Source organism: Chiloscyllium punctatum, chromosome 13, assembly GCF_047496795.1.
Source record: "Chiloscyllium punctatum isolate Juve2018m chromosome 13, sChiPun1.3, whole genome shotgun sequence".
In the NCBI taxonomy this organism is placed as follows: Eukaryota; Metazoa; Chordata; class Chondrichthyes; order Orectolobiformes; family Hemiscylliidae; genus Chiloscyllium; species Chiloscyllium punctatum.
The window spans coordinates 89,160,822-89,186,798 of NC_092751.1; the positions used below are offsets into that span (position 1 = coordinate 89,160,822).

General features: G+C 42.3%; 1 protein-coding gene across 7 annotated transcripts in view; it reads right to left on the minus strand.

Annotated features, from left to right (window-relative positions):
* The window catches only part of ptpn20 (protein tyrosine phosphatase non-receptor type 20), a 436,259-nt gene that overhangs the window by 132,163 nt on the left and 278,119 nt on the right, over nt 1–25,977 (minus strand). For all 7 annotated transcript variants that reach the window (XM_072583170.1, XM_072583173.1, XM_072583172.1 and 4 more), the window contains 4 exons: nt 25,573–25,747; nt 16,561–16,772; nt 15,764–15,862; nt 9,559–9,863 (listed from right to left, as the gene is read on the minus strand). In XM_072583170.1, coding sequence (XP_072439271.1) covers nt 9,559–9,863; nt 15,764–15,862; nt 16,561–16,772; nt 25,573–25,747 — 791 coding nt within the window. The remainder of the gene's footprint in view (nt 1–9,558; nt 9,864–15,763; nt 15,863–16,560; nt 16,773–25,572; nt 25,748–25,977) is intronic.

Below are 25,977 nucleotides of genomic sequence, written 5' to 3' on the forward strand. Positions count from 1 at the left end.
CCTAACCTAGACATCCCTGAATACTATGAACAATTTAGCATGGCAATTCACCTAACCTGCACAACTTTGGACTGTGGGAAGAGATCAGAGTACCTGGAGGAAACACACGTAGAATGCGCAAACTCCACACAGATAACCGCCCGAGGCTGGAATCGAACCTGGGTCCCTGGCACTGTGAGGCAGCAGGGTTAACTACCACTGTGCCGGCCTATTGCCCCACCATTTTAAATGATTATACAGTGTAGAGTACTTCGTGTCTATTCCACCGTTGATGAGTATCATTTAAATTTAAGGTTATCTGTACTAAGAACTTTTAAAGTTAGATAGACTGAGCACACTGGGGCCAACATCTTGATTGACTGACTGCAACATGACTTAACTTCTCAAGCACATCAATGAGTGACTCAACATGCTCAGTACTGCAACAATGAATGTATGTGAACTGAGACAGAGGCAGATCTGACTTGGTTAGGGATATGATCACAAAATGAAGTAAACATCCAAAATACTATGAGTATTCAACTTCCTATCCACTGCAAACCAGTGCTAGATGTCATATGGTCACACCCAATCTATTTTCAAAAGTTCTAGCAGCCATGATATCTGCAGTCTCTTAAATACGTCTGTATGGACCACCCAGTGTTTACTTAATACCATCCACTCATATGAAACATAGGCTTGGATTTAGTAGCCTTAAAAGGACATGTACTTCAGCAGAAAGCTAAATCATCTGCCAGTTCTGAGGAAGGGTCATTCAACCAGAGACTTCAACTCTGATTTCTCTCCACGGATGCTGCCAGACCTGCTGAGCTTTTCCTGCATTTTTCTGCTTTTGTTAAATCATCATACTACTAGTTTAAGATTACACATCCCCTTGACTTTGTGAGCAATGGCACGGGAAGTCTGCTAAGATTATAATTTAAAAGTATTAAGGATAAATAAAAATGACAAAACAAAATAAATAACATATCTAAAGATGGCACTGATTTCCTTCTGGAGGGGTCACGTTGTTCTTTTTCATTTTAAAAATTACTTTCACTTCTTAAAGAAAGAAACTAAATTCATTAAAACAAAAGATGAGCAGATGCTGGAAATCCGAAACAAAACCAGAAGTTGCTGGAAAGACTCAACAGGTCTGGCAGCATCTTTGGAGAGAAAGCAGAAGTAACATTTCAGGTCTAGTAACCGTTAAAGGTCACTGGACTCAAACCATTAACTTTGATTTCTCTCAAACTACACTTGTAACTACTCACAACTAATCTTTTCCCTTCACCTCTCAGTCGCAATGAAGATACAGTGTGTTTATCATCATTTTTTGAGAAAGTCATAGGTCTAATGAACAGCACTTCGATTAAACAATGTACAGCAGGGCATTTGAAACTGTTTTATTTCGAGTCATGAATCTTCCAACACTGACAACAGATACCTTAGTGAATTTTGCTTGATTGGAATTAAGTGAGCAGTCATTGGGATTTGAGGTGATTGTAATGAGGTCAGCCAGGTGAATCTAAGAGATTACAAATTCCCTGATTAGGGCTGTTCTTTTGGTCCAATCAGGAAAGCCCTGGCTGACTGATATAAACAGGAGGTTCAGAGTCCCCTCAATTTAGGGGACTGATGCTTATGTTGGCTGGTGCTACAGTCAGTGTGTTACTGTTGCAGTTGGTTTCTGTTCCTTTTTTCTTCTGGGGTGGGACCCTGATTCCTGAATTGGCTGAATTATTTAGCCAGTTTGTTAACTGGTGTTCCTTTTAGTGAGGACTGATTATTAAACTCCTGATGCACATAATGTGTTTCAGGTGTAACTCAGTTCTCATTAGGGATTGTTGTTTCACTGGCTGGTTACAGCCTGTGTTACTCATTTTTTTACTCCTTTGAGAAAATGACAATGTTAATTTTGTGGTAGGGCTTAGCTCTTGGACTCTAGTTTTCTTTGGATTTTGTATGTCTTCACTTTTTGGTGTTTTGACTGAGCCCTTGTGGAAGACATACTTTTTACCAGAGGAGATGTTCCTGTGGGGAGGCCTAGCCCTGGGATTGGGCCTCTGAAGATTGAACACCTGTGTGTATGCTGGGAGGTGAGCATTTGCTGTATCCTGGAGTTTTGGGGAAGATCTTGCCTTTCAGGAGTGGACCAAAAACCCCTGTGAGTTAACTGCACCTTTAGAAAGTACTGTTCTTGTAAGTGGCCCTGGCTCTCCAAGAATGTGCCAGGACTCTGGAGACTGAACACCTTTGGGGTGTGCATTTGTTGCCTTTGGGAGTGGACTCCATTTTGGACAGGTGTGTTAGGGGCTCTGCTCAGCGAACACCGGCTCTGAGGGAGCTGATCAGTGTTAAGGACTTTCCACATGCAAATAAAGGGGGACTTGCTGATGGGATACCAGCCCCTGTGCGGTTGTCTTAATGTGTGGTAGATAAATCCATAGACAGAACACATAGTTTAGAAAGGGGTCTGAACAAAGTGTTGTCAGAGGTTCTGTTCACTTTGAGTGGGCTCTGAGGATGGGTACTCTGCATGTGTAAGTAAAGAGTCACTTGGTGACAGGATGCTGGCCCCTGTGGAGTTATTTTAGGATTCTTTGGGTGTCAGGATCTTCCAACATACAACATGGAAAGCTAAATCTAACTGACATGATTAGTTGAAACAAATAAGAGTTCCTCAGGCTGATTCATATCTCTGGATGGCTTGGGTAATTTGCTTAGATAGTGAATTTCCAGTCTTCTGGAAGAGCAATGCACTTCCTTCTCAGAGTAGGAAACTGCTTTGATCTGAAAAAGGTAATGTCTACTGGAAAGTAGATCTACGAAGGAACAATCTTTGCCAAGCTCTTACACTTTTAATCAAAAGTGCAGAGCAAAACACTGCAACATTGGCAGGTCTCACTTGAGAAAGTGACAGTGGGCAAATTCTGGAGCCCTGCAGTCCATGTGGTGCAGGTACACTGAGCATGTTGACGTTTTATCATTTAGACCCAAAAACAATTGGACAGCTCTCTAAAAATTAGATCTTACTGTGAAAGGAAAACACTTCTCATAATTTAAGATTATGATGCACAAACTTTAGACTGATAGGGTAAGGACAAGACCATCACTGCTACCTCACAGTGCCAGAGATCCAGGTTTGATTCCACCCGTGGGTGTCTGTCTGTGTGGAGTTTGCATGCTCTCCCCATAACTGCATGGGTTTCCTCTCACAGTCCAAAGATGTGCAGGTTAGATGGATTGGCTGTACTAAATTACCCATAGTGTCCAGGGAATGTTGGCTGAGCGGATTGCCCATGGGAAATGCAGGGTTACAGGGATCGGAGTCTGTGTGATGCTGTTCAGAAGGTCAGCGTAGACTCGTTGGGCTGAATGGCCTGTTTCCACAGTCAGGATTCTGAGCTTTTTTCAGAGCTCTCCATCTAGTTCTATTCCCATTCAATTCCTGATTGCCCTTTGAAGATGTTATCAAATTTCTTGTGTCTCAGGCTGTGTATTCAGGATAAGAGCAACCTAGTGCTTTCCCTTGTCACCTTTGCTTCTTTCAGGCACCATCCCCAAGTACGCCCCACACAATGGATTACTCTGAAATGCAGGCATTGATTTTCATCAGCCAACGCAGAAGTCAATTTGAATACAACAGTATTGCAAAGCGGTGATTGGAATAATGACCTGTTAGACTGATCTGAAAGGTGATTTTTTTTTTTAAATGAAAGAATATTGACTGGGACTCTGGTGGATTGTCCTAGAAACTAGGCCAGATTATAAATGTGACAGCTACAAGAGAAAACATCCCATGAAGTAATAAAAAGAACATCATTTGAATGAAATGCAATCTTTAACAGCAATATGAATACCATGGCCAGGCTCTTGGTGAAGGAGAACTGTAAGAGATAAGTTTTTACCATGTCTTGTTGTCATGGCATGTCCTATATGAAGGACTTTTTTTTTATAGTCAACACAAAATTGTATCACAGTCCAAAGGTAACAAATTTATTTTGATTTATACCGTCCTACTTCAAATCAGGTTTAAGGAAATGATTGAAGAATTTAGTGACCGAAAAATGAGCTGTCATAGTCAGTTATATCACACAGAAACAGACCTTTCAGTCCAACCAAAACTTGCTGAACATAATCCCAAACTAAACTAGTTCCCACCTGCCTGCTCCTGGTCCATATCCCTCCATACCTTTCCTATTCATGCACTGATGTAAATTTGTTTTCAACGTTGTAATTGTGCCCACATCCACCTCTTCCTCAGGCTGTTCATCCCACGCACAAACCACCCTCTGTCTAAAAAGTTTTTTTCCCTCATAACATTTTTTAAAAAATCTATCCTTCCCCCCCCCCCCCCCCCCCCCCCATTTAAATGTACTTCCTAGTCTTGAAATCCCCTATCCTACAGAAAAGACAGCTACGAGTAATGCTATCTTAAACCCTTCATTTTATAAAACTCTCAGGTCACTTCTCCACCTCCCATGCTCCAGTGAAAAATGTCCCAACCTTTCTTTATAACTCAAACCTTCCTGTAAATCTCTTCTGAACCCTTGCCATCTTCATAATATCATTCCTATAACTGGGTGTCACCCTAAAAGTCTTTATAAGATTCATTATGGTGTGGAGTAATAGTTTATATAATTAGGGATTTCAGGAGCAGATACAGTACTGGAGACATTAGCAAAGTAAAAGGTTGAGACAAAAGGGTGAAAAACTAATGACAAATAAAGATGAGAGTAACTAGCAGATAAAAGCTGATGATAAATAATTCAGAATTAAAATATGGAATATGGTAATACTTTGGCCAAGATTTGTACTAATAAAGGTATCATCACTGCTGAAGATACAAAACAGGTTAAATTACTCCTAAATCATTAAAAACATTCCTTGTATTTTCTAGAAAACTCTTAATCAATTGTCAAACAACAATAAATTGCAAATGGAACATTATTAACTTGCTAACATTAAATTTTTAACTATTAGTACAAGCAACAGCCTGCTTTTATTGTAGACATGTCATCCACTTGACCATCAGTGCTCACTGACTCGTACTAATGACACTGTGGGATGAAAATGAGTTTGCCCATTCTGCAAAAGACCTTACGGCCATAAGAGATTGGAGCCGAAATGAGCCATTTACCCATCGCGCCTGCTCTGCCATTCGACAAGATCATGGCTAATCTTATAATTCTCAGTTCCACTTTCCTGCCTAGCCCCATGACTGTTGACTCCATACTGATTAAAAATGTGGCCCTCTCAGTCTTAATGACCCAGTGTTAACAGCTGTCTGCGGTAAAGAATTCCACACACTCACTGCCCTCTGAGAGAAGAAATTCCTCCTCAGTCCAAACTGGGGTGACTCAATAATCTGAGATTATGCCCTCTGGTCCCAGCCTCTCCCAAGGGGGAAACGATCTCTCTCCACATTAACCCTATCAAGAGCCCAAAAGAATCTTCTTTATTTCAACAAAGTTGCCTCTCGTTATTCTAAACCCCCTATGAATACAGGTCGAAATTACTCAACCTATCCTCATAAAACAGTGTGGGCAAGCCAAAACTGCTCACAACACTCCAGATTGCTTAGACTCGTGCTTGTATAGTTTCAGAATATGCTCTCCTTTTGTGCTTCATGCACAAAGACCCCCCCCCCCCTCCTCCCGCCCCTCATCCTACTGCGTTGTAGCTTCTGTAGTCTTTCTTTATTTAAATTACATAGAAGAGCACAGTACAGGCCCTTTGGCCCTTGAAGTTGTGCCGACCGTTTATGCTACTCCAAGATCAAGCTAACCAACATACCCTTCATTGTACTAGCATCCCTGGGCAAATAACATTCAGCTCTTCCTGACAAACTGTAGGAACTCTCACGTTTCCACATATTTCACCTGAGCAATTAACTTGTGAATGGTTTATACTTCCTGGTTGCATCCTGTGAATCTCCGCTTTTGCTAAGTGGAAACGAAGCTGTTTACACCTGTCTTGGGGTTTGTTCTCTCTAGTGGGGCCTACATAGATACTGGATCTCCATCCCAATGAAGTGGTATGTGAACTACATCGTAAGGCAAACTGAGAGCCTTTTTTAAAATTTTACTCAGTGACCTTGCTTTGGGAAAAAGTCGTCATTTTGAAAATTCCAATGTCTGTGATGAGCTACAGATTAAAGATTTTCTGTAAACTTGGCTTTGTAACAAAATGCTCAATATAAAATAACTGCAGATGCTCACTGTTTTTTTTCTGTTGCCTTGGTTACGGTCCTTAAATTTCTGTTTAGACCCACTTCGGGCCTAATTTACCCTAGCTCATTGGACCAGAGCCCAGGCCTGGGCTCTGGTCCAATCTAGGTGTAGGCCCCACTCCAAGTACCAAAGCTTATAATGCATTGCAACTCCAAACCACAAATTGAGCATCTACTTTGGAGAAATGAGGAAGGATCTGAGGAAGGCAGAAGAGAAATAAATCGCAAGTCCATTTAAATTTTTTTTAGAAAGACTTGCATTTTTGGAGCATTTTACACAGCTGACAGACTTCTCCACAGAAATGATACAGCACAGAAGGGGGCCATTTGACCCATCTTGTTCATGCCAACCCACAGACACCCAGATTTCCAATCACATGTTCATGCATACGGCTTATAGCCCTGCAGTTTGCAGCGCTTAAGATAGTTTTTCAAAGAGTTTAGCGTCTCTGCCTCCACCACTGACGCAAGGAGTGAATTCCAGGCACCCACCACCCTCTGAGTATAAAAGGTTTTCCTCACATTGATTCCTTCTGCATGAGCTTGAATCTCTCACCCCTGATTTTTGAACTGTCTGCCAAAGGAAACAGGTCCCCCCCCCCCCCCCCCCCCCCCCCCCCACCCCGTCTACTCTGTCTCTCCCCCTCACAATTTTATACACCTTGGTTATATCATCCCCACAGCCTTCACTGTTCCAAGGAAAACAACTCTAACCTCTCCAACTTGTCCTCGTAGCTACAATTCTCCAGCCCTGGCAACATTCTAATGAAACTGCTCTGCACTCTCTCTACACCAATTACATCCTTCTTTAATATGATGACTAGAACTGCACCAATACGCCAATGTGGCCTCACTGGTGTCTTAGACAATTTCATAATTATATCCTTGCTTTTGTATTCTATACCTTTGCCAATGAAGGAAAGCATTCTATGTGCCTTCATTATCTCCCTGAACTTCTACCTTTAGGGGTGTGTGCACTTGCATGCCAAGACCCCTCACTTCCTCTACCCCTCTCAGTATACTCCTGTTTGCTGTGCACTGTATATTCCTTTATCCTGTATGACTTGCCTAAATGCATGACCTCACATTTATCAGAGATGACCACTATCTGCCACTTTCCTGTCCACTTCACCAATCCATCTATAACCATTCTGGAGCTGAGAGGTATCCACTAGGTTGCCAATTTTTGTGTCGTCTGTGCGTTTTCCAGTTCTGCCCACCATGTTCAAATCTAAATTGTTAATGTATAAAACAAACAGCAGGGATCCCAATACCGAGCCCTACAGAACACTACCTGAAACAGCTTTCCATTTGCAAGGACAGCCATCGACTATTACCTTTTTGTTTCCTGTTACTAAGCCAACTTTGGATCCACATTACCCTGTATCCCATGGGCTTTTACTTTTTAGACTAATCTGCCACATGGGACATTCATAAAGAGCTCTTCAGTCAATTAAGCAAAATAGAATCCCTACCGTGTGGAAGCAGGCTATTTGGCCCATCCAGTCTACACCGACCCTCTGAAGAGCATCCCACCCAGGCCCATCCCTTACCCTATCTCTGTAACCTTACATTTCCAATAGCTTCCCCCACCTAGCTGCACTTCCCTGAACACTATGGGTAATTTAGCATGGTCAATCCACCTGACCTGCACATCTTTGATCTGCAGAAGGAAACCAGAGCTCCCAGAGGAAACGCATGCAGACACAGGATCTATCTATAACAATGCATAGATAGATATCAAATGTATAAAACAGATAAATAAACAGAAAGTCTGTCTGACATGCAAGAGGAAAAATCAGCAACTGAGGTTTGCAGAGAGCGACCATACAAATAGTTCTCATAATGATTCTCAACCATAATTGTTCTCCAGAGTTCTGACAGGTTTAATGCATGTCGGAGCTGTTAGTACTGCAGCTGTCAATCAAACATCTTCCACGTCTGAAGCGCAAGATGTGTATTAGAAGATGTGCAAATTCTGACTTTGTGCTCAGCAAATTGATCAATGGAGTGTCTATTCAGCTCAAAGGAGAAAATAATTTTCCATCAGTTGACAAGCCTGCTAACTGACTGGGTTAGTTTTACTGTCATATTGATCATCCCATCCTTGTGCATCTATTAATCTCTTCCTCTCACCAACGACAGCCTCAGACTCTGGAATTTCCACCCTCTCCTTCTTCAAGATGCTTCATAAAACCTGCCACTTTGACCATAGTTGGACCTCATCGTCCTAGCATCTCCTTTGGTAATGTTTTTACTTTCAATAAAGACGTGTGTCACTCTGATTGTAGCAGCCTTGACGTGGTTAAGGAAGAAGATACTGTCACCACAATTGGAGTATTAATGCATACCCAAGCCAGCTTACAATTAGCACTCACAACTTCCTAGCTGTCTTTGTTTCTGATACACTTATATATCTGATCCAATTCAGTTTTCTAAATGTTGATGCTACAAGACCAAGTCAGAGACTAGGAATCCTACACTGAGTAATTCATCTCCATTCCCTGCAAGGCACAAGTGAGGGGTGTGGAGGAAAGCTCCCCATTTGCCTGGATGGGTACAGCCCCAACAACACTCAAGGAACACAATGCCATCCAGAACAAAACAGCTTACTTGGAAGGCACCACATTCACAATCTTCAACATTCACTCCCTCAGCCACATACACTCAATGGTGGCAGTATGGACCATCCACAAGATACACTGCAGTAACTCATCAAGGTTTCTTCCAAATCCATGATCTCTACCATCTAGAAGGCCAAGGCCAATGGGCATACCTAGGATAACCACCACCTGCAAGGTGCCCTCCAAGCCACACACCATCCTGAGTTGGATGGTCACCCATTCCTTCATTATTGCAGGGTCATAACTGTGGAACTCCCTTCCTAATATTACTGTGAGTGTACCAAACCTCACCTTGGACTGCAGCATTTCAAGATGGTGGCTCACCATCACCTTTCCAGAGCAATTACAGATAGGCAATAAACCCACATCCTTTAAATGCTTACTAAAAAAGGTTTAAACCTATATACACATTGGCAATACCACATCTTCCATCTGGTACAGCTACTTTCAGGAGAAGGAAAAAACGTGCACTTTACATTCTGAATGGATCAACTTGGGAGTGAAACCCTCAGCCCTGTTGAATTGATAACATCTAATCAACTGTTCAGATTTTTAGCGCTGCTTAATTGAATATGCAAATCTAATTTATCAGGATTTGTGGTTAGTGTCTGCTGTTCAGATCAGCATTAATGTGCTGATTTGGGGATGAAGTATACACTGTTTTTCAGACTGCTTTTCAATGACAGTGACGCCACAAGAACAGAGAGTGATCATCCTTACCTCTCTGTGCTTGGCACGGCAACATCTAAGTCGCAGGTCGAGTAACAGTTCTGCCTCAGGTCTTCAGCTAGAGCGCTGATTAATTCCATGTTCGGTGTGTCAAGTGGTATATCTTGGAAATGCTGCTCAGTAGATTCCTGAATGACTTCACCAGTGCCCTCCTCATCGCTCGAATCCCACGGGTGGTCCTGCTGAGGGAATCCCCGGGGCTTCTCTTCACCTTCATCCAGTTCAAATCCTCGGATCGGCTGTGGATCAATTGTACTCAGCACAGACAACTCTTTCACTGGCGAAGAAACTGGAGTCTAGCATTTAGAAACAGAGCAAGATAGAGAGTTACTAGTTTGACAAGGCACAAGTGGGTACTGCAGATGCTGGAGATTAGAGTCAAGATTAGACTGGTGCTGGAAAAGCACAGCAGGTCAGGCAGCATCTGAGGAGCAGGAAAATTGACATTTCGGGCAAACTGCTGCCTGAGTTACTAGCTTGATGCGCAGTCCGAACATTTTGATCGGGCGCATACGAAGACAGCTCAAGACTTTAATGGGTGTGTTGCAACAGTTCTCTGTCAATCCTCATGAGAAATGTGAAAAATACATCACTAACCTTTCCTTTTCCATCACTATTTTAAAACTAATAGAATTATGGTCGCTGGCCCCAAAGGGCTCCTCCACTGACACCTCAGTCACCTGCCCTGCCTTATTTCCCAAGAGTAGGTCAAGTTTTGCACCTTCATGTGGTACATCCACATACTGAATCAGAAGATTTTCTTGTATGCAGTTAACAAATTCCTCTCCATCTAAACCCTTAACACAATGGCAGTCGCAGTCTGTGTTTGGAAAGTCAAATCCCCTACCATAATCACCCTATTATTCTTACAGATAACTGAAGTCTCTTTGCAAATTTGTTTCTCAATTTCCCGCTGACTATTATGGGGTCTATGATACAATCCCAACAAGGTGATCATTCATTTGTTATTTCTCAGTTCCACCAAATAACTTCCCTGGACGTATTCCTAGGAATATTCCTAGGAAGAACAAAATTGATATGTGGAGATTGTTCAAGGAACAGCTAATGGGTGTCCTTGATAAGTATGTACCAGTCAGGCAGGGAGTGAAGGGTCTTGTGAGGGAGCCATGGTTTAATAAGGAATTGGAATCTCTTGTGAAAGGGAAGAGGGAGGCCTATGTAAAGATGAGGCGTGAAGGTTCAGTTGGGGCGATTGATAGTTATAAGGTAGCCAGGAAGGATCTGAAGAGAGAGCGAAGAGCAGTGAGAAGGGGACATGAAAAGTCCTTAGTTGGTAGGATTAGGGAAAACCCAAAGGCTTTCTATACGTATGTCAGGAATAAAAGGATGACTAGGGTAGGTATCGGTCCAGTCAAGGATAGTAGTGGGAAGTTGTGTGTGGAGGCGGAGGAGATTGGTGAGACACTAAATCAATACTTTTCGTCAGTATTCACTCAGGAACAGGACACTGTTGCTGATGTGAATATTGAGTCACAAGTGATTAGAATGGATGGCCTTGAGGTACGTAGGGAAGAGGTCTGGGGAATACTGGAAAGGATGAAAATAGATAAGTCTCCTGGGCTTGATGGCATTTATCCTAGGATCCTCTGGGAAGCTAGGGAGGAGATAGTGGAGCCATTGGCCTTGATTTTTATGTCGTCGTTGTCTACGGGAATAGTGCCAGAAGACTGGAGGATAGCGAATGTGGTCCCCTTGTTCAAGAAGAGGAGCAGGGATAACCCGAGTAACTATAGGCCGGGAGTCTCACTTCTGTTGTGGGCAAAGTCTTGGAGAGAATTGTAAGGGATAGGATTTATGAACATCTGGATAGGAATAATGTGATCAAGGATAGTCAGCATGGTTTTGTGAAGGGCAGGTCGTGCCTCACAAACCTTATTGAATTCTTTGAGAAGGTGACCAAGGAAGTGGACGAGGGTAAAGCAGTAGATGTGGTGTATATGGATTTTAGCAAGGCGTTCGATAAGGTACCCCATGGCAGGCTAATACAAAAACTACGGAGGTATGGCATTGAGGGTGCATTAGAGGTTTGGATTAGGAATTGGCTGGCTGGAAGGAGACAGAGGGTAGTAGTTGATTGTATAGGTTCATCTTGGAGTGCAGTTACTAGCGGTGTTCCACAAGGATCTGTTTTGGGACCATTGCTGTTTGTCATTTTTATAAATGACCTGGAGGAGGGGCTTGAAGGCTGGGTGAGCAAGTTTGCGGATGACACGAAAGTCGGTGGAGTTGTGGACAGCGAAGAAGGATGTGGCAGGTTACAGCGCGATATAGATAAGTTGCAGAGCTGGGCAGTAAGGTGGCAAATGGAATTCAATGTAGCTAAGTGTGAAGTCATTCACTTTGGTAGGAGTAACAAGAAGATGGATTACTGGGCTAATGGTAGACTACTTGGTAGTGTGGATGAGCAGAGGGATCTTGGTGTCCATGTACACAGATCTCTGAAAGTTGCCACCCAGGTAAATAGTGCTGTGAAGAAGGCATATGGTGTACTGGGCTTTATTGGTAGAGGAATTGAGTTCCGGAGTCCTGAGGTCATGTTGCAGTTGTATAAGACTCTGGTGCGGCCTCATCTGGAGTATTGTGTGCAGTTTTGGTCGCCATACTATAGGAAGGATGTGGAGGCATTGGAACGAGTGCAGAGGAGGTTTACTAGGATGTTGCCTGGCATGGTAGGAAGATCGTATGAGGAAAGGCTGAGGCACTTGGGGCTGTTCTCATTGGAGAAAAGAAGGTTTAGGGGAGATTTGATGATTAGGGGTTTAGATAGGGTTGACAGTGAGAACCTTTTTCCGCGTATGGAGTCAGCTGTTACTAGGGGACACAGCTTTAAATTAAGGGGTGGTAGGTATAGGACAGATGTTAGGGGTAGATTTTTTACTCAGCGGGTTGTGAGTTCATGGAATTCCCTGCCAGTAGCAGTGGTGGACTCTCCCTCTTTATGGTCATTTAAGCGGGCATTGGACAAGCATATGGAGGTTATTGGGCTAGTGTAGGTTAGGTAGGCTTCGGTCGGCGCAACATCGAGGGCCGAAGGGCCTGTACTGCGCTGTATTTTTATATGTTCTATGTTCTATGTAAGTACAGCTGTGATGCTATCCCTTTTCAAAAATGCCATCCCCCACCTCTCTTGCCCTCCTTTCTATCTTTCTTATAGCATTTATATCCTGGAACATTAAGCTGCCAATCCTGTAATTGCTATGATACCCAAGTCTCATGTTTCTAACCATGCCCTGAGTTCACTTGCCTTCCCTGTTAGGCCTCTTGCAATGAAGTAAATGCAGTTTATCAATCCTACCTTGTTCTCTACTTTGTTCCTTCCTGTCCTGACAGTTTGACTCACTCCCTTTCCCACCTGTACCAGTCTCAGATTGATCTCTTTCCTCACTATTTCTTTGGGTCCCATCACCCCCAAATCTTACTAGTTTAACTCCTCCCGAGCAGCTCTAGCAAATCTCCCTGCCAGTATATTAGTCCCCTTCCAATTCAGGTGCAATCTGTCCTTCTTGTACAGGTCACTTCTATCCCTGAATAGATTCCAGAGATCCAAAAACGTGAACCATTCTCCCTTGCACCAGCTCCTCAGTCACACATTCATCTGCTCCATCCTCCTATTCCTACCCTCACTAGCTCGTAGCACTGGGAGTAATCCAGATATTACTACCCTCGAGGACCTCCTTATTAAATTCCTGCCTAACTTTCTATATTCTCCCTTGAACACAAATGACCTGCAAATACAACATTGTAAAACTCCCAGCAGCAGATTCATATTGAGAACTAAAGCTTAAAACTGCTTATCAGGGTCTTTAATACTGCATTTTACCCAACATTAAATTGATCATGTGGTGTCACCTGTGGAAGACTCACTCTAGGGAAATTGGGTTGGAATACGCATACAATCTTCTCAATTGCAGCATCTCCTGAAAGTTGTACAATCAACTTAATATGCTCTGTGGGACAATAGTAGTGTCCTTACATCTACACCAAGAAACCAGGGTTTATGTCCTATTTGGACCAGAGGCGTGCAATAAACTACTCTGAATTTCTCTGAATTTCTGATTTAGGAAGTAGATCTGGAATTGACAAATCATCTCAATTACAGAATCAATAAATAGTTGTGTTACATCTGCCCTGACAACTAAACTAACTACACTTTATCTACCTCATACCATGGAGTTGTACAGCACAGAAACAAACCCTTCTGTCCAATTCATCCTGGTCGACCAGATATCCTCAATTAATCTAGTACTATTTGCCAGCATGTGGCCCATATCCCTCTAAACCCTTTCTATTCATGTACCCATCCAGATGCCTTTTAAATGTTATAATTGCACCAGCCTCCACCATTTCCTCTGGCAGCTCATTCCATACACGCACCACCCTCTGTGTGAAAAAGTTGCCCATCAGGTCCCTTTTGTATCTTTCCCCTCTCACCTTAAACCTACGCCCTCTAGTTTTGGATTAAGTATGTGTCCCTGGGTGAGCATATGAACAGCGGTAACTACAAGCAAATCCCTGAGGCTTCTCTCCATCATCAAGGCCTCAGGCTCACAAGCACGAAGAATAATTTAAGCCGCATTTTTGTCATTAGCATGTACGAGGAGGCAATGCTAAATGTTGGCCTTTATTTCAAAGGGAATGGAGAACAAGATAGGTAAGTTTTTCTAAAACTGCACAAGACATGAGTCAGATCACAGCTGGAATACTGTGAACAGTTTCAGGTCCTTTATCTGAGGAAAGATGGGCTGGCATTGGAGGCAAACCTGTTCACTAGGCTGATACTGAATATGCAGGACTGTCTTATGAAGAGACATTGAACAGATTGGGCCTGGACTCATTGGAATTTTGAAGAATGAGCAGAAGGGTTGAAGCCTACAAGATTCTTCAGGGTCTTAATGGGGTAGATACAGAAAGATTACTTCCTCTTGTGGGAGAGTCTGGGATAATCTCTGAATCAGGGGTTACCCGTTCAAGACAAAGATGAGGAGGAATTTCTTCTCTCAGAGGGTAATGTATTAGTGGAATTCTTAATCACAGAGGCTGAGTTGTTAAGTATATTTGAGGGTGAGCCAGGCAGAATTTTTAATAAGTAAGGGAATGAGGGTTATGGGGAGAAGGCCAGAAAGTGGGCTTGAGGATTATCACATCAGCCATGATCTCACGGAATGGTGGAGCAAACTCAATGGGCTGAATGGCCTACTTCAGCTCCTACATCTTCTGGTCTCATGGATGAATATCACTACATGGCAGGTACAAGAAAGGGTTTATGTCTGTTCACCGCTTCAAGTGAATTAAATAGATATAGTCAATAGAGGGATCTTATTAAGCTGGATAGGGTTCAGAAGAGATTTACCAGGATGTTGCTGGGTTCAGAAGCCTTGAGTTATAAAGAAAGGCTGGATAGGCTGGGACTTTTTTCATTGGGACTTAGGAGGTTGAGAGGTGACCTTATAGAAGTTTATAAAATCATGAGGGATATAGATAGGGTTAATGTTGGTGTATTTTCCCTAGGTGGGGAATTTCAAGACTAGGGGCACACTTTTAAGATGAGAGGAGAGAGATTTTAAAAGAAGATATGGGGGGTAACTTTTTTTACATTCTTGTGAGGAACAAACTTCCTGAGGATGTGGGTACAATTATAACATTAAAAAGACATTTGGATAAGTACATGAATAAGAAATATTTGGGGGGATATGAGACAGGAGCAAGCAGGTGGCACTCATTTAGTTTGGAATTATGTTTGGCATGGACTGGTTGGACTGAAGGGTCTGTTTCTGCACTGAATGACTCTATGACCTAGATCATGGAATCCTCACAATGTGGAAGCAGGCCATTCAGCCCACTGAGTCCACTCAGACCCTCTGAAGTGCATCCCACCCAGACCCACCTCTTACCTGTAACCCTACATTTCCCACGGCCAATCCACCTACCCTGCACATCTTTGTACTGTGGGTGGAAATTGGGGCACCCCAGGGAAACCTGCACGCACACGGGGAGAATGCGCAAACTCCACACAGACAGTCGCTCGAAGCTAGAATTGAACCCAGGTCCCTGGAGCTGTGAGGCAGCAGCTCAAACCACTGTGTTGACCTAAACTTCAACTCCACCTATCGTGGCTCACGTGTACATTTACAATATTATCCCCTCTTTATAAACCATCAGCATTTAACAAGTTTACCAGTAGATTAGGGTCTATATCAGGAAGGGTTCCTGGTGCTGGCCTGCACATGCGCATTGTGACCTCAGGGGGAGCTCCTCGCAGCAGGTGGAGTACCTCCTGTTGAAATTGAGATAGCAATTGGAACAGAAACCTTGATTAGTTTACCATCTACTTACAACAATGCTGAATAATAGATGCAAACGCTACAGTGAAGCTACGTGGGCATTCATAAGAACGAACTGTGATGTTTTCAATTTATCACATTAATTATTTTCATTGGCATGTTGAAATAATGATATAAACACCAGAGCAGAACTTAGCGGGGCACCATTAAAGCCCTGGCAGAGACATAATGCTAGAGTCAAGGAATGATGAATGAGTTCTTGTTTACAAGTGCAACCAGATATAATCAAACATAGTTTAGCTAGTCAGTGAACTTACAAGGAGGGTTATTCTTGTGCTCTAAAGAGCAGAACATGTTTGAATAGCTAATTCAAACGTCTCTTCTCTCCATAGAAATGTAACATGATTACTGTTGATTAGAATAGAAATTATGACACCTGCCCCACATTGTAACATAAATGGAAAGACTGCTGACTAAATGCTGATTCATAAAACATGACAAAGACGCTCATATTGTGCCCGTGTCAAAGGTCAGCCAGTTGGACTGGTCATGCAACCATGACACAAATGGAACTTTGAAGATGAAGTTTAAAAACAGTAACCTGATCAATATGGGTCAAACATGAGACAACCGCAGTCAGGAAAGGCCAGAGAAAGTTTCATGAGGGATCTGCCTCTGGTGAAGCACTCACCTGATAGGATAGTCCCTTTAGTGGGGTTCGATTAACTGCCAAGATGACGTCCCCGATTTCAATCTGGCCAGTCTCCTCTGCTGGTTGCCCTGGAAACAATCTCTTTATCCTCACCAAGCTCCCTCCTGGGTCACTGTCCGCTGGATACATCTGTAGGAAACTGAATCCCAAACCTGCCGAATTTTTCTTCATTGTCACCTCGAACGTGTTACCTGTTTGAGGATGTCGTGTTATGTTATTGGAGACTTACAGGGAAGTAGACTTTTTCCTTGGTTGGGATTGTTTGATTACAGCATAGAAATTATTCTCAGAAACCCTGTCCATCGAACCGATGGGCTAAATCTCAGCTCGCAAGAAAGTGAGGAGTGCAGATGCTGAAGATCAGAGTCGAGGGTGCTGGAAAAGCACAGCAGGTCAGGTAGCATTGACGTTGACTCTCCTGCTCCTTGGGTGCTGCCTGACCTGCTGTGCTTTTCCAGCACCACACTCTCAACTCTGAATTTCAACTTGCACCAACTGGATTCGAATCAGATTTTGGACTCTGAACTCTAACCCCATCCCATGCTGGAACTTCTAAAGATGGGGCAAGGTGTTGGGGATTGGGGGTGGGGTGCAATAACAGAGTCCTAGAGATGTACAGCATGGAAACAGACCATTCAGTCCAACTCGTCCATGCCAACCAGATATCCTAACCTAATCTAGTCCCATTTACCAGCATTTGGCCCATATCACTCCAAATTCTTCCTATTCATATACCCATCCAGGTGCCTTTTAAATGTTGTAATTGTACCGGCCTACACCACTTTCTCTGGCAGCTCATTCCATAAACACAGCACTGTCTGCGTGAAAAAGTTGCCCCTTAGTTTCCTTTTAAATCTTTCCCCTCTCACTGTAAACCTATGCCCTCTAATTTTGGATTCCCCTACCTTGGAGAAAAGATATTGGCTACTCAGAGAGATTAACGTGCGCTCATAATTTTACCTCTAAGCTCCAGCATAATTCTGGTAAGTTCCCCAATATGGGAGATGTTGGTGTGTGGTGTTTTTACAATTTTTACAACTCCTTACCTGGAGCAAATTGGATCCTGTATATCTTTCAACTAAATTCCCTCAACATCAGGCAGAGGGTGTTCGATGCTTGGATGTGGAACTTTAGGTTTGAAAAGTCCAACTAGCTTCCCCACTCAATAGTGGAAAGCCTCTTCCCAACTGTCCAAACATCAACTGCCTTTTAATGGGGCAGCACAATGGCTCAGTAGTTAGCACTGCTGCCTCATAGCACCAACGATCCAGGTTCAATTCCAGCCTCAGGTGACTGTCTGTGTGGAACTTGCACATTCTCCCTGTGTCTGTGTATGGGTTCCTCCGGGTGCTCTAGTTTCCTCCCACAGTCCAATGACGTGCAGGATAGGTTGATTGGCCATGCTAAGTTGCCCATAGTGTCCAGTAATATGTAGGCTAGGGGGATAGCCATGGGAAATAAGGTCGGACAGTGGGATGATCATTAGAAGGGCAGAATGGACTCAATGGGCCAAATGACGTCTTTCCACACTGGAGGGATTCATAATGTTGTAAAGGTCTGATTGAAAGTCCTCAAAAAAAAAGTTCCCACATTAAAGAAACTGGGGTTTTGAGGTTAAAATATGAGGGCACATTAATCTCTCCCTGCAACCAATTAGGTTTACTGAGCATTTCACATTGAAAGTTAGATCAGTCCTTTAAATATTTTTGCAAACATATAAATTTGATGTTATGAGAAAATGAATTCGACATTACAAAAAAAATGCAGTTTTGCAGGTTATACAAAGAATATAAATCACAAAGTTAAATAATGTCCCAAAGAAAAAGATAACCAGTTCTTATTTCCATGACAGGGTCCCAACTTTAACCTCTATCCAATATCAATGCAAAACGTTAAAAGAATACAAGGATGTCCATCAAACATCAAAATAATATTAATTATCGTTGAAGAAACGACATGTGTTTTGCATCTTGCACTAATCAGAACAGTTTGCAAAAATACAAATTCAAAAACAGTACTCATACAGTATCAGAGGAAAATGCTGATTGGTCGGTAAGTGTGTTCTGACTGCCGGGGTGTTGCCATAAAGAATGCAACAATTAATGAGGATTGGCAGTTAACTGTCAGTTTTCCATTTAAACGTTAAATCAAGCAGATTGACACTGATTGATCAGAGCACTGCCCTGGGAAATGAATCAGCAAATTGCTGTCATCTGGTTTGTTGAATTGACATAGAATTTGTACATGTTCTTTCTCTTCGCAAAGAGCAGAGATCTGTGTCTTAATTTACTTACATTCCAATATACATAACCATGCCTCACCTAATGTTGACCTTGCTTTTGTACACCTCCTGTGCTGCTCCCCTTAACCCCCACCCCCCACCCCGTCCTGAAGAAGTGTTACACCCGAAACATTGACTTCTCACCCTGCTGATGCTGCCTGGCTTGCTGTGTCTTTCCAGCTTCCTGCCTGTCTACTTTGGATTCCAGCATCTGCAGTTTTTTTTGTCTCTCCCTCTGTCTATATGTCCTTATTTGCTATGATTTGCCTGAACTGCTCGCAAAACAAAACATTTCACTGTACTTAGGTACACGGGACAACAATCCATCAAACAAAACCTTGATGATAGATTCGAGTAACTTCCTCACATTTGATACTGAACCTCCAAGTCTGCAGATATCTGTCATACCTCTTCTTCCCTTCTTTAATATTAGAATGACGCTTGCAACTTCGGTGCAAGTCCTGAATCCAGAGAGTTTTGAGATGTTATGACAAATGTGCCAGCAATTTCCTAATCTATTCCTTTTAATAAGGCAGATCCTGGAAACTGATCTCTCATAAGTCCTGTCATTCTTGCAAACATTGAGAAAATTATTTTCAATCTATCGATTTCACCCTCTTGATTAACCTTTGGTTCTCATGAACCTTTGGCATTGTATTCTTTTGTGAAAATAGATAATTTATTTCCATATCGTCTATTATTACCTTCAATCTTGAATGAGACCAAGATCCCCTTTTCCACTTTCTTTCCCTTAATATATTTAGAAATAAAATTGCTGTCAGTTTGGGTATCCCTTGCAACATTTTTCTCCCCCATATTTCCTTTTCCCCAACTTGTATTATGTTCTTTATATCCTCTTTGATTTATATAGTCTGCTGCATTTCCATTTTATACAAGTAGTATGCTCTTTCCAAATAAACATGAAGTGAAATGATTCCCACAGGCTGAAGGAGAAAAGATCTGGAGTGATTGGTCCATCACTTGGACATTTTTAGTTCATAAGGTGCTTTATATTGTATCTTGTTCATGATTAAAATATAATTTGGCTGCATAATACTGCTAGCACAAAGTGGAGAAGAGTTGGAAGAGTTCAAACTGTCTACAAAAAGATTAGGCAAATTGTTTTATATAGTAAATTGCCAGGGAAATAAAGTCTTGTGAATAGAGCATACTGAGTCAATCTGGGTTGAAACCATGGCATGTCTGGGATTAATCTGAGGCAGCTCTGATCGCCAAAGTACCAAAAGAATGTGGAGTCTGTGGAGAGGTTAACCATGATGCAGCCTGGTTTGGAGGCTATTACTTATGTGGAGAGATTGGACAGACTTGGTCTGTTTTCAATTGAATGTTGGAGGAAGAGGGGGGCAACCTGATAAATGTTTACAAAATGATGAGAGGCATGGATAGAATGGATAGATGGAGTCATTCTCCCAGGGTAGAAATGTCAGTTAAAGTAAAAGGCTGAAAGTTTAAAGGGGATGCCTAGATGGAAAGTTTTTACACCGAGTGTGGTAAGTGCCTGGAATGCGCAGCCAGAGGAGGTGGTAGAAGCAGATACAATAGCAATGTTTAAGAGGCATCTTGACAGATATTAGCAGGCACGTATAGAGGGATATGGACGGTGTAGAGGCAAAAGCTTTCCGGTTTAGAAAGACGTTATGTGTCACCAGCGTTTTGATGGGCTGAGGTACCTGTTCTTGTATTGTACTGGAGTTTGTTCTTTGTTTAAGTGAACAATGTAGAAACTAAGAGCAGGAGAAGGCTATTCAGGCCTTTGAGCCTGTTCTGCCATTCAGTATGACCATGACTCATCCTCTATCTCAATGCCATATTCCCACTTTCTCTCCATATTATTTGATGCTTTTAATATTTTAAAAAATTACCAATCTCTTTCTTGAATGTACTCAGTGATTCCGCCTCGAGTGCATCTTCTGTGAAGCTTCAGCTGAAAACTTAACCCTCCATTTGCTCACAATTATCAAGCTAAAATGGGCACCAACTGTGAGAAAGAGGGTTCAATTTAGGTGGAAGAACAGTCCGGTGCCGTTTTTGGCAAAGCCTATGAACAATTTGCGTACACCTCAGCAAGTGAACTGGTTCTTCACAGTTGAGAGTGTGTTGCTGGAAAAGCACGGTGGGTCAGGCAGCATTCGAGAAGAGGAGAATCGGCATTTCGGGCAAGAGCCCTTCATCGGGAGCTCTTGACAGTGCAAAGTGTATCGCAAACATTGTGGCACATCCTCACTTAATCAGCAATTGCCATCTCAATTCAGAAATGCTGTGCTACCAAGGGGGAGACTCACTCAGGGAGTGTGGATAGGAAAACTGACGCTGAACTGTTGTACAATCAGAGTGGGACAGTATGATTTTTGCCTTTATTCTCCCCTCACTCCACTCAGAATAATATTAATCCTCCATGTTTGCCTGAGGACACCAACAACCTGCAGTTATACATAGCCCTTACTGTTGTAAAACATCTCAGGGTACATCACAGGAGTGGCATTTGACAAAGAATGGTATTGGAAGTGGGGAATGCACAAGAGACTTGAGTTGGAGGAATGCAGAGTTGACAGTGGGTTCTTTGATTAAAGGAGATTACAGAGATCTGATGAAGTGAGTCTACAAGAGATCAACTTAACCCTTCTCAAACTGAGGGACCTTCATTCATATTTTCACAATTACGATTGAAAAACACTGGTTGTCCTGTGCTCACTAACTTTCTGGTTCATCGGGGTGCCATTTTGTATAGCTACTGCTATTGGATGGAGAGCTCTATAGAACTAACAATGTGTAAAATACATAGTCTCAACAATGACTTGATGGGTTTCTGGTAATTTATATATGTATAGATGGAGTTTAGGGATGTTATAACTGTTCAGAAGGAACATGCATATTGAAACATAACAGGGTCTTATACTCTAATAAAATTATAATAGAGAATCTGTCCTTCCATTCATGATCCTCCAATCTGTTCCATTGTTCTAACGATAATAACCAGGCCATTACATTAAACTCCACTTCAAGTATCTTATATATTTCATAAACATTGAGGAAATGAAGGTTGAGAAAGGTTCTTTAACATGCAAACCAGCATAGGAATAATTTTGATCAGATCTTAAATCATTTAAATTTATAACTTATTTGGAAAGTATAATTACTGCATTATTGCCATTCACTACTCATCTCACAGAAGGTGACGATGTGTTGGTCTTTGACACCCAGCACTTTGAATCTAGTTCTATGTTCAGAGTTGAAAGAATGGTCCTGCAGGTAGTAATTTAATCAGCATTTCAGGTAATAATTGAATTCATTAAAATGTTACCGCAGGGAGGTCTATTTCTGAAATGTATTAATTATTCTGTGTAATCTTGTATCTGTCTCATGTTTGTAAAAAAACATTTATCTATGCAGATGTCTTGCATTTGCAGGATTAATTAATTTCTATCAGTGTTAAAGAGTGTGATGGTTATCAGCAGTATAGAGATTTAAGTGTAAAACTATTTTAGAATGCCAGATTTTTATTTCTCTCAAGCAGATTTCATCGGTGCTATTGGCAAGATGTGGATATTTTCTAATAAGCTTGCTCAGACATGTTATAATGCACCTTTAGAGTTGATAGGACATGAACCTGAGCCTTCTGGTTCAGAGGTAGAGACACTACCACAGCAAAGCTCCACATGGCGAAACATATGCTGTCTTTAAAGCAGCCACATTTACAACAGCACTTTTCTAATACTGAAGCTACATTTTCAGATTAATGAGTCAACAAATATCAGACTGTGTCTGTGAGATTGGTCTTGAGTCTTCCTGCCCTCTTGGATCCATTCCCTGAAATTATTGCCTGAGCTGTAGGAATGTAAGAAAGTGTCTTTCTGTCAAATGCACGAGTTTAACAAGGAGCAGAAATTCATTGTCAAACAAATGCTGTAATTCTCCCATGCTCTGGCTTCAAACTCAGTGCTGATTATGCAGGTAGGGACCATTATTTTAATCAAAATGACCTATAGTTTCATACATGCCTAGAAAACAGAACAGAAATTCAGGAGAGGAGGAAACATTGTACTTGCAAACCTATGCACAGTCTCATATTTAAGGTGTGGAATTAATGGTTTATTCAGAATAAATCACTCTCAGTGGGCATTGGTACACACTGAACAGTCAAACAGTTATCATGTTGGAACAGAAACTTTGGATCACGTGTACAAATCCCCCTATTCCGATTTTTAAAATTGTATTTAATAAACCTGTTCATTTGTGGACTAGCACCAGAAGGAAAATGTTTCTCCAAAGCTGTTCGGTTTTCAAAAGACCAACTGGTTCACTCATATTCTTCAGCGAAAGAACTCTGTCATCTGACCAGATCTGGCCTACCTGTCCTATTGCAGTTCAATGCCTGTCATGTCTGTGAGGAATGGGTGAGTACGAGGAATGGCTTTCCCGTGTCTCCCACATTCCAAGAACATGAGGATGTTAACTGCGTTTATCTGACAAAGTGAGGTTGTCCCATTTCAGGGGTTCTGCTGTAACTGAGCACACCACAGCCAGAGGTAAGTGGTAAGAATGACAAGCAATATTAGGAAATGTCATGAGCTTTTTTTGAGTTTAGGGTGTCTTTTCATCAATGGTTGCGATGATCTTGGACCAATGACAAAATATTCCAATGGGATGAATCAACAGAGTTTTCCCAAATGTTCAAATATTTCTAAGGCATGGAACAATTAGATGGCTGATGGAAAAGATAAGGTTTACTCACAATCCTGGGCAGTAGGAACAATCTTTGATGTTTCATCAAGTGACTATGTTGGAGCATCGCTCCAAAACCTTGCAGTTTCAAATAAACTTACAGTCACAGAGTCAAAGAGACATACACCACAGAAACAGACCCTTCGGTCCAACTCGTCCATGCCGACCAGATAGCCTAACCCAATCTAGTCCTATTTTCCAGCACTTGGCCAATGTCCCTCTAAACCCTTCCGGTTCATATACCCATCTAGATGCCTTTTAAATGCAGTAATTGTACTAGCCTCCACCACTTCCTCTGGCAACTCACTCCATACACGTACGATCCCCTGCATGAAAAAAGTTGCCCCTTAGGTCCATTTTATATCTTTCCTCTCTCACCCTAAACCTATGTCCTCTAATTCTGGACTCCCCCACCCCAGGTAAAAGACCTTGTCTATTTATCCTATCTATGCCCCTCATGATTTTATAAACCTCGGTAAGGTTACCCCTCCAGTCTATAACCTGATGTCATGTGACTTCTGACTTTGTCCACCCCAGTCCAACACTGGCACCTCCATATCATGGCTCTCCTGACAGAGACCCAACTGGTCAGCACGCCTCAGGCAAGGAGAGAGGTTAAGAAGTTGGGACTTTTGTGATAACCTCAGCTGGTGTAAAAATTGAACCCACACCTTTGGCATCACAAACTAGCCACCCAGCCAACTGAGCTAACCAATTCACATGCTGAGAGAATGCAAACAAAAGCAGTGCCCGAGAGATCCAAAGCTGCTTAAGGTCACCTGCAAGGCCATCTGCTGTCCCCCCAGTGTCATAGGTAGTGACATATTCATGGGTGATATATGAGCCAAATTGTGCAGAGGGTGTGTGATTATGCCCAGAGGTGGGAAATGCCCATTATTTTGGCAGTAGCCATAACACTTGCATCCTGTACCAGCCAGCCAGTCTGGCAACATGATGCACCTGGGATTAGCTAATTGGTGATAAGACCACTCTACACTTGGCCCATCTCACGAGGACAGTATACCTTATGTAGAGGGCTCTTGTGGTACTGTCGCTATCTCTGGTCCAAGTTCAAGTACCCACCTGTTCCAGAAGAGTGCAATAACATCTCTGACACATTGATTAGAAAATATCTGCATTGTACAGGATCCATACTGCCATCAGAAACATCATGGAGCAAAACAGGATGCTCTGAACTTCCACAGTACAGGCAACATGAGGAGTTGATTTGTTGTAAAATATTTTTCGTCTTTTATGTGAAATGGACGTTGTTAACAAGGCCAGCATTTGTTGTCTGTCCTTAATTGTCCTTGAAGTAGCTCACACAGCCATTTCAGAGGGTGGGTGAGGGTCATCCTCATTACTCTGCATCATGAAGCCACAGTGTAGGCCGAACTGGGCAAGCCCAGATTTCCTCTAATCATAAACCAGACGTGGCTTCACAACAATTGATGGTAGTTTCATGGTTTCTGTGACTGATTCTAGCTTTCAATTCTAGGGTTTAATTAAATTTAAATCCCACCAGCACCCATGTCCCTGGGCCTCTGCATTATTCACCCAATGATACCACTATAACACCCTTTTCCAGTGTCACTCACATGCCCTGGAATTAAATGTAACCAGGGTCACCTAGAATGTGGAACACTTTGAAGGATGTCAGTTTGACAATCTACATTGCATCAATCAAATATTTCCATTTTGTTATGTATGTACAACCATACTTTAGCTGTAATTATTCAGAATACATGACGAGCATTTACAAAACATAATGTTTGTTAACACTTCTAGTTAAACCAGTTGCCTTATAGGTTTGATAGGGTTTGACTGGGAGGAAAAGGGTGTGCTTTATCTATAAATTAATAACAACAGTCGATGTTGTCAATTTTAACATTCTCTCCACACTTTATTTCTTTCGGCGCAATGGGCATAAATTATAAATTATTCTGCACCTAAAAAAAAATTCCTACCATCTGTCATGAAGCTGTAGTCTTTGGGTGCTGATAAGGTGGTTGCCATGGAATCGTTGGGATATTCCTCTTGTTTCCTGTGCTGACTGTCAGTGCGAATGGGTCCCTGGTGGCCTTCAGAACTGGGAGTCCCAGCTGATGCCTGCTGTCCTCTTTCGAACACCAGCCGCACCACCTGACAGAAGAGACAGGGAAGAATCGCAGGGGTCATTTGCCACACAGCACATCCGACCACACATGAAGGTCTAAGCTGTGACATCTGCTCTGCTGCTCACTCCATGCATTGTAACATCCCAAATGAAAATGAACAGTAAACAACAGATACGGGGGACAGTAAATCCTGTGGAATCGTAATCACGCCCTCACATTAACCAATACAGGTCGTCCTCCTATAATGAGTATTTC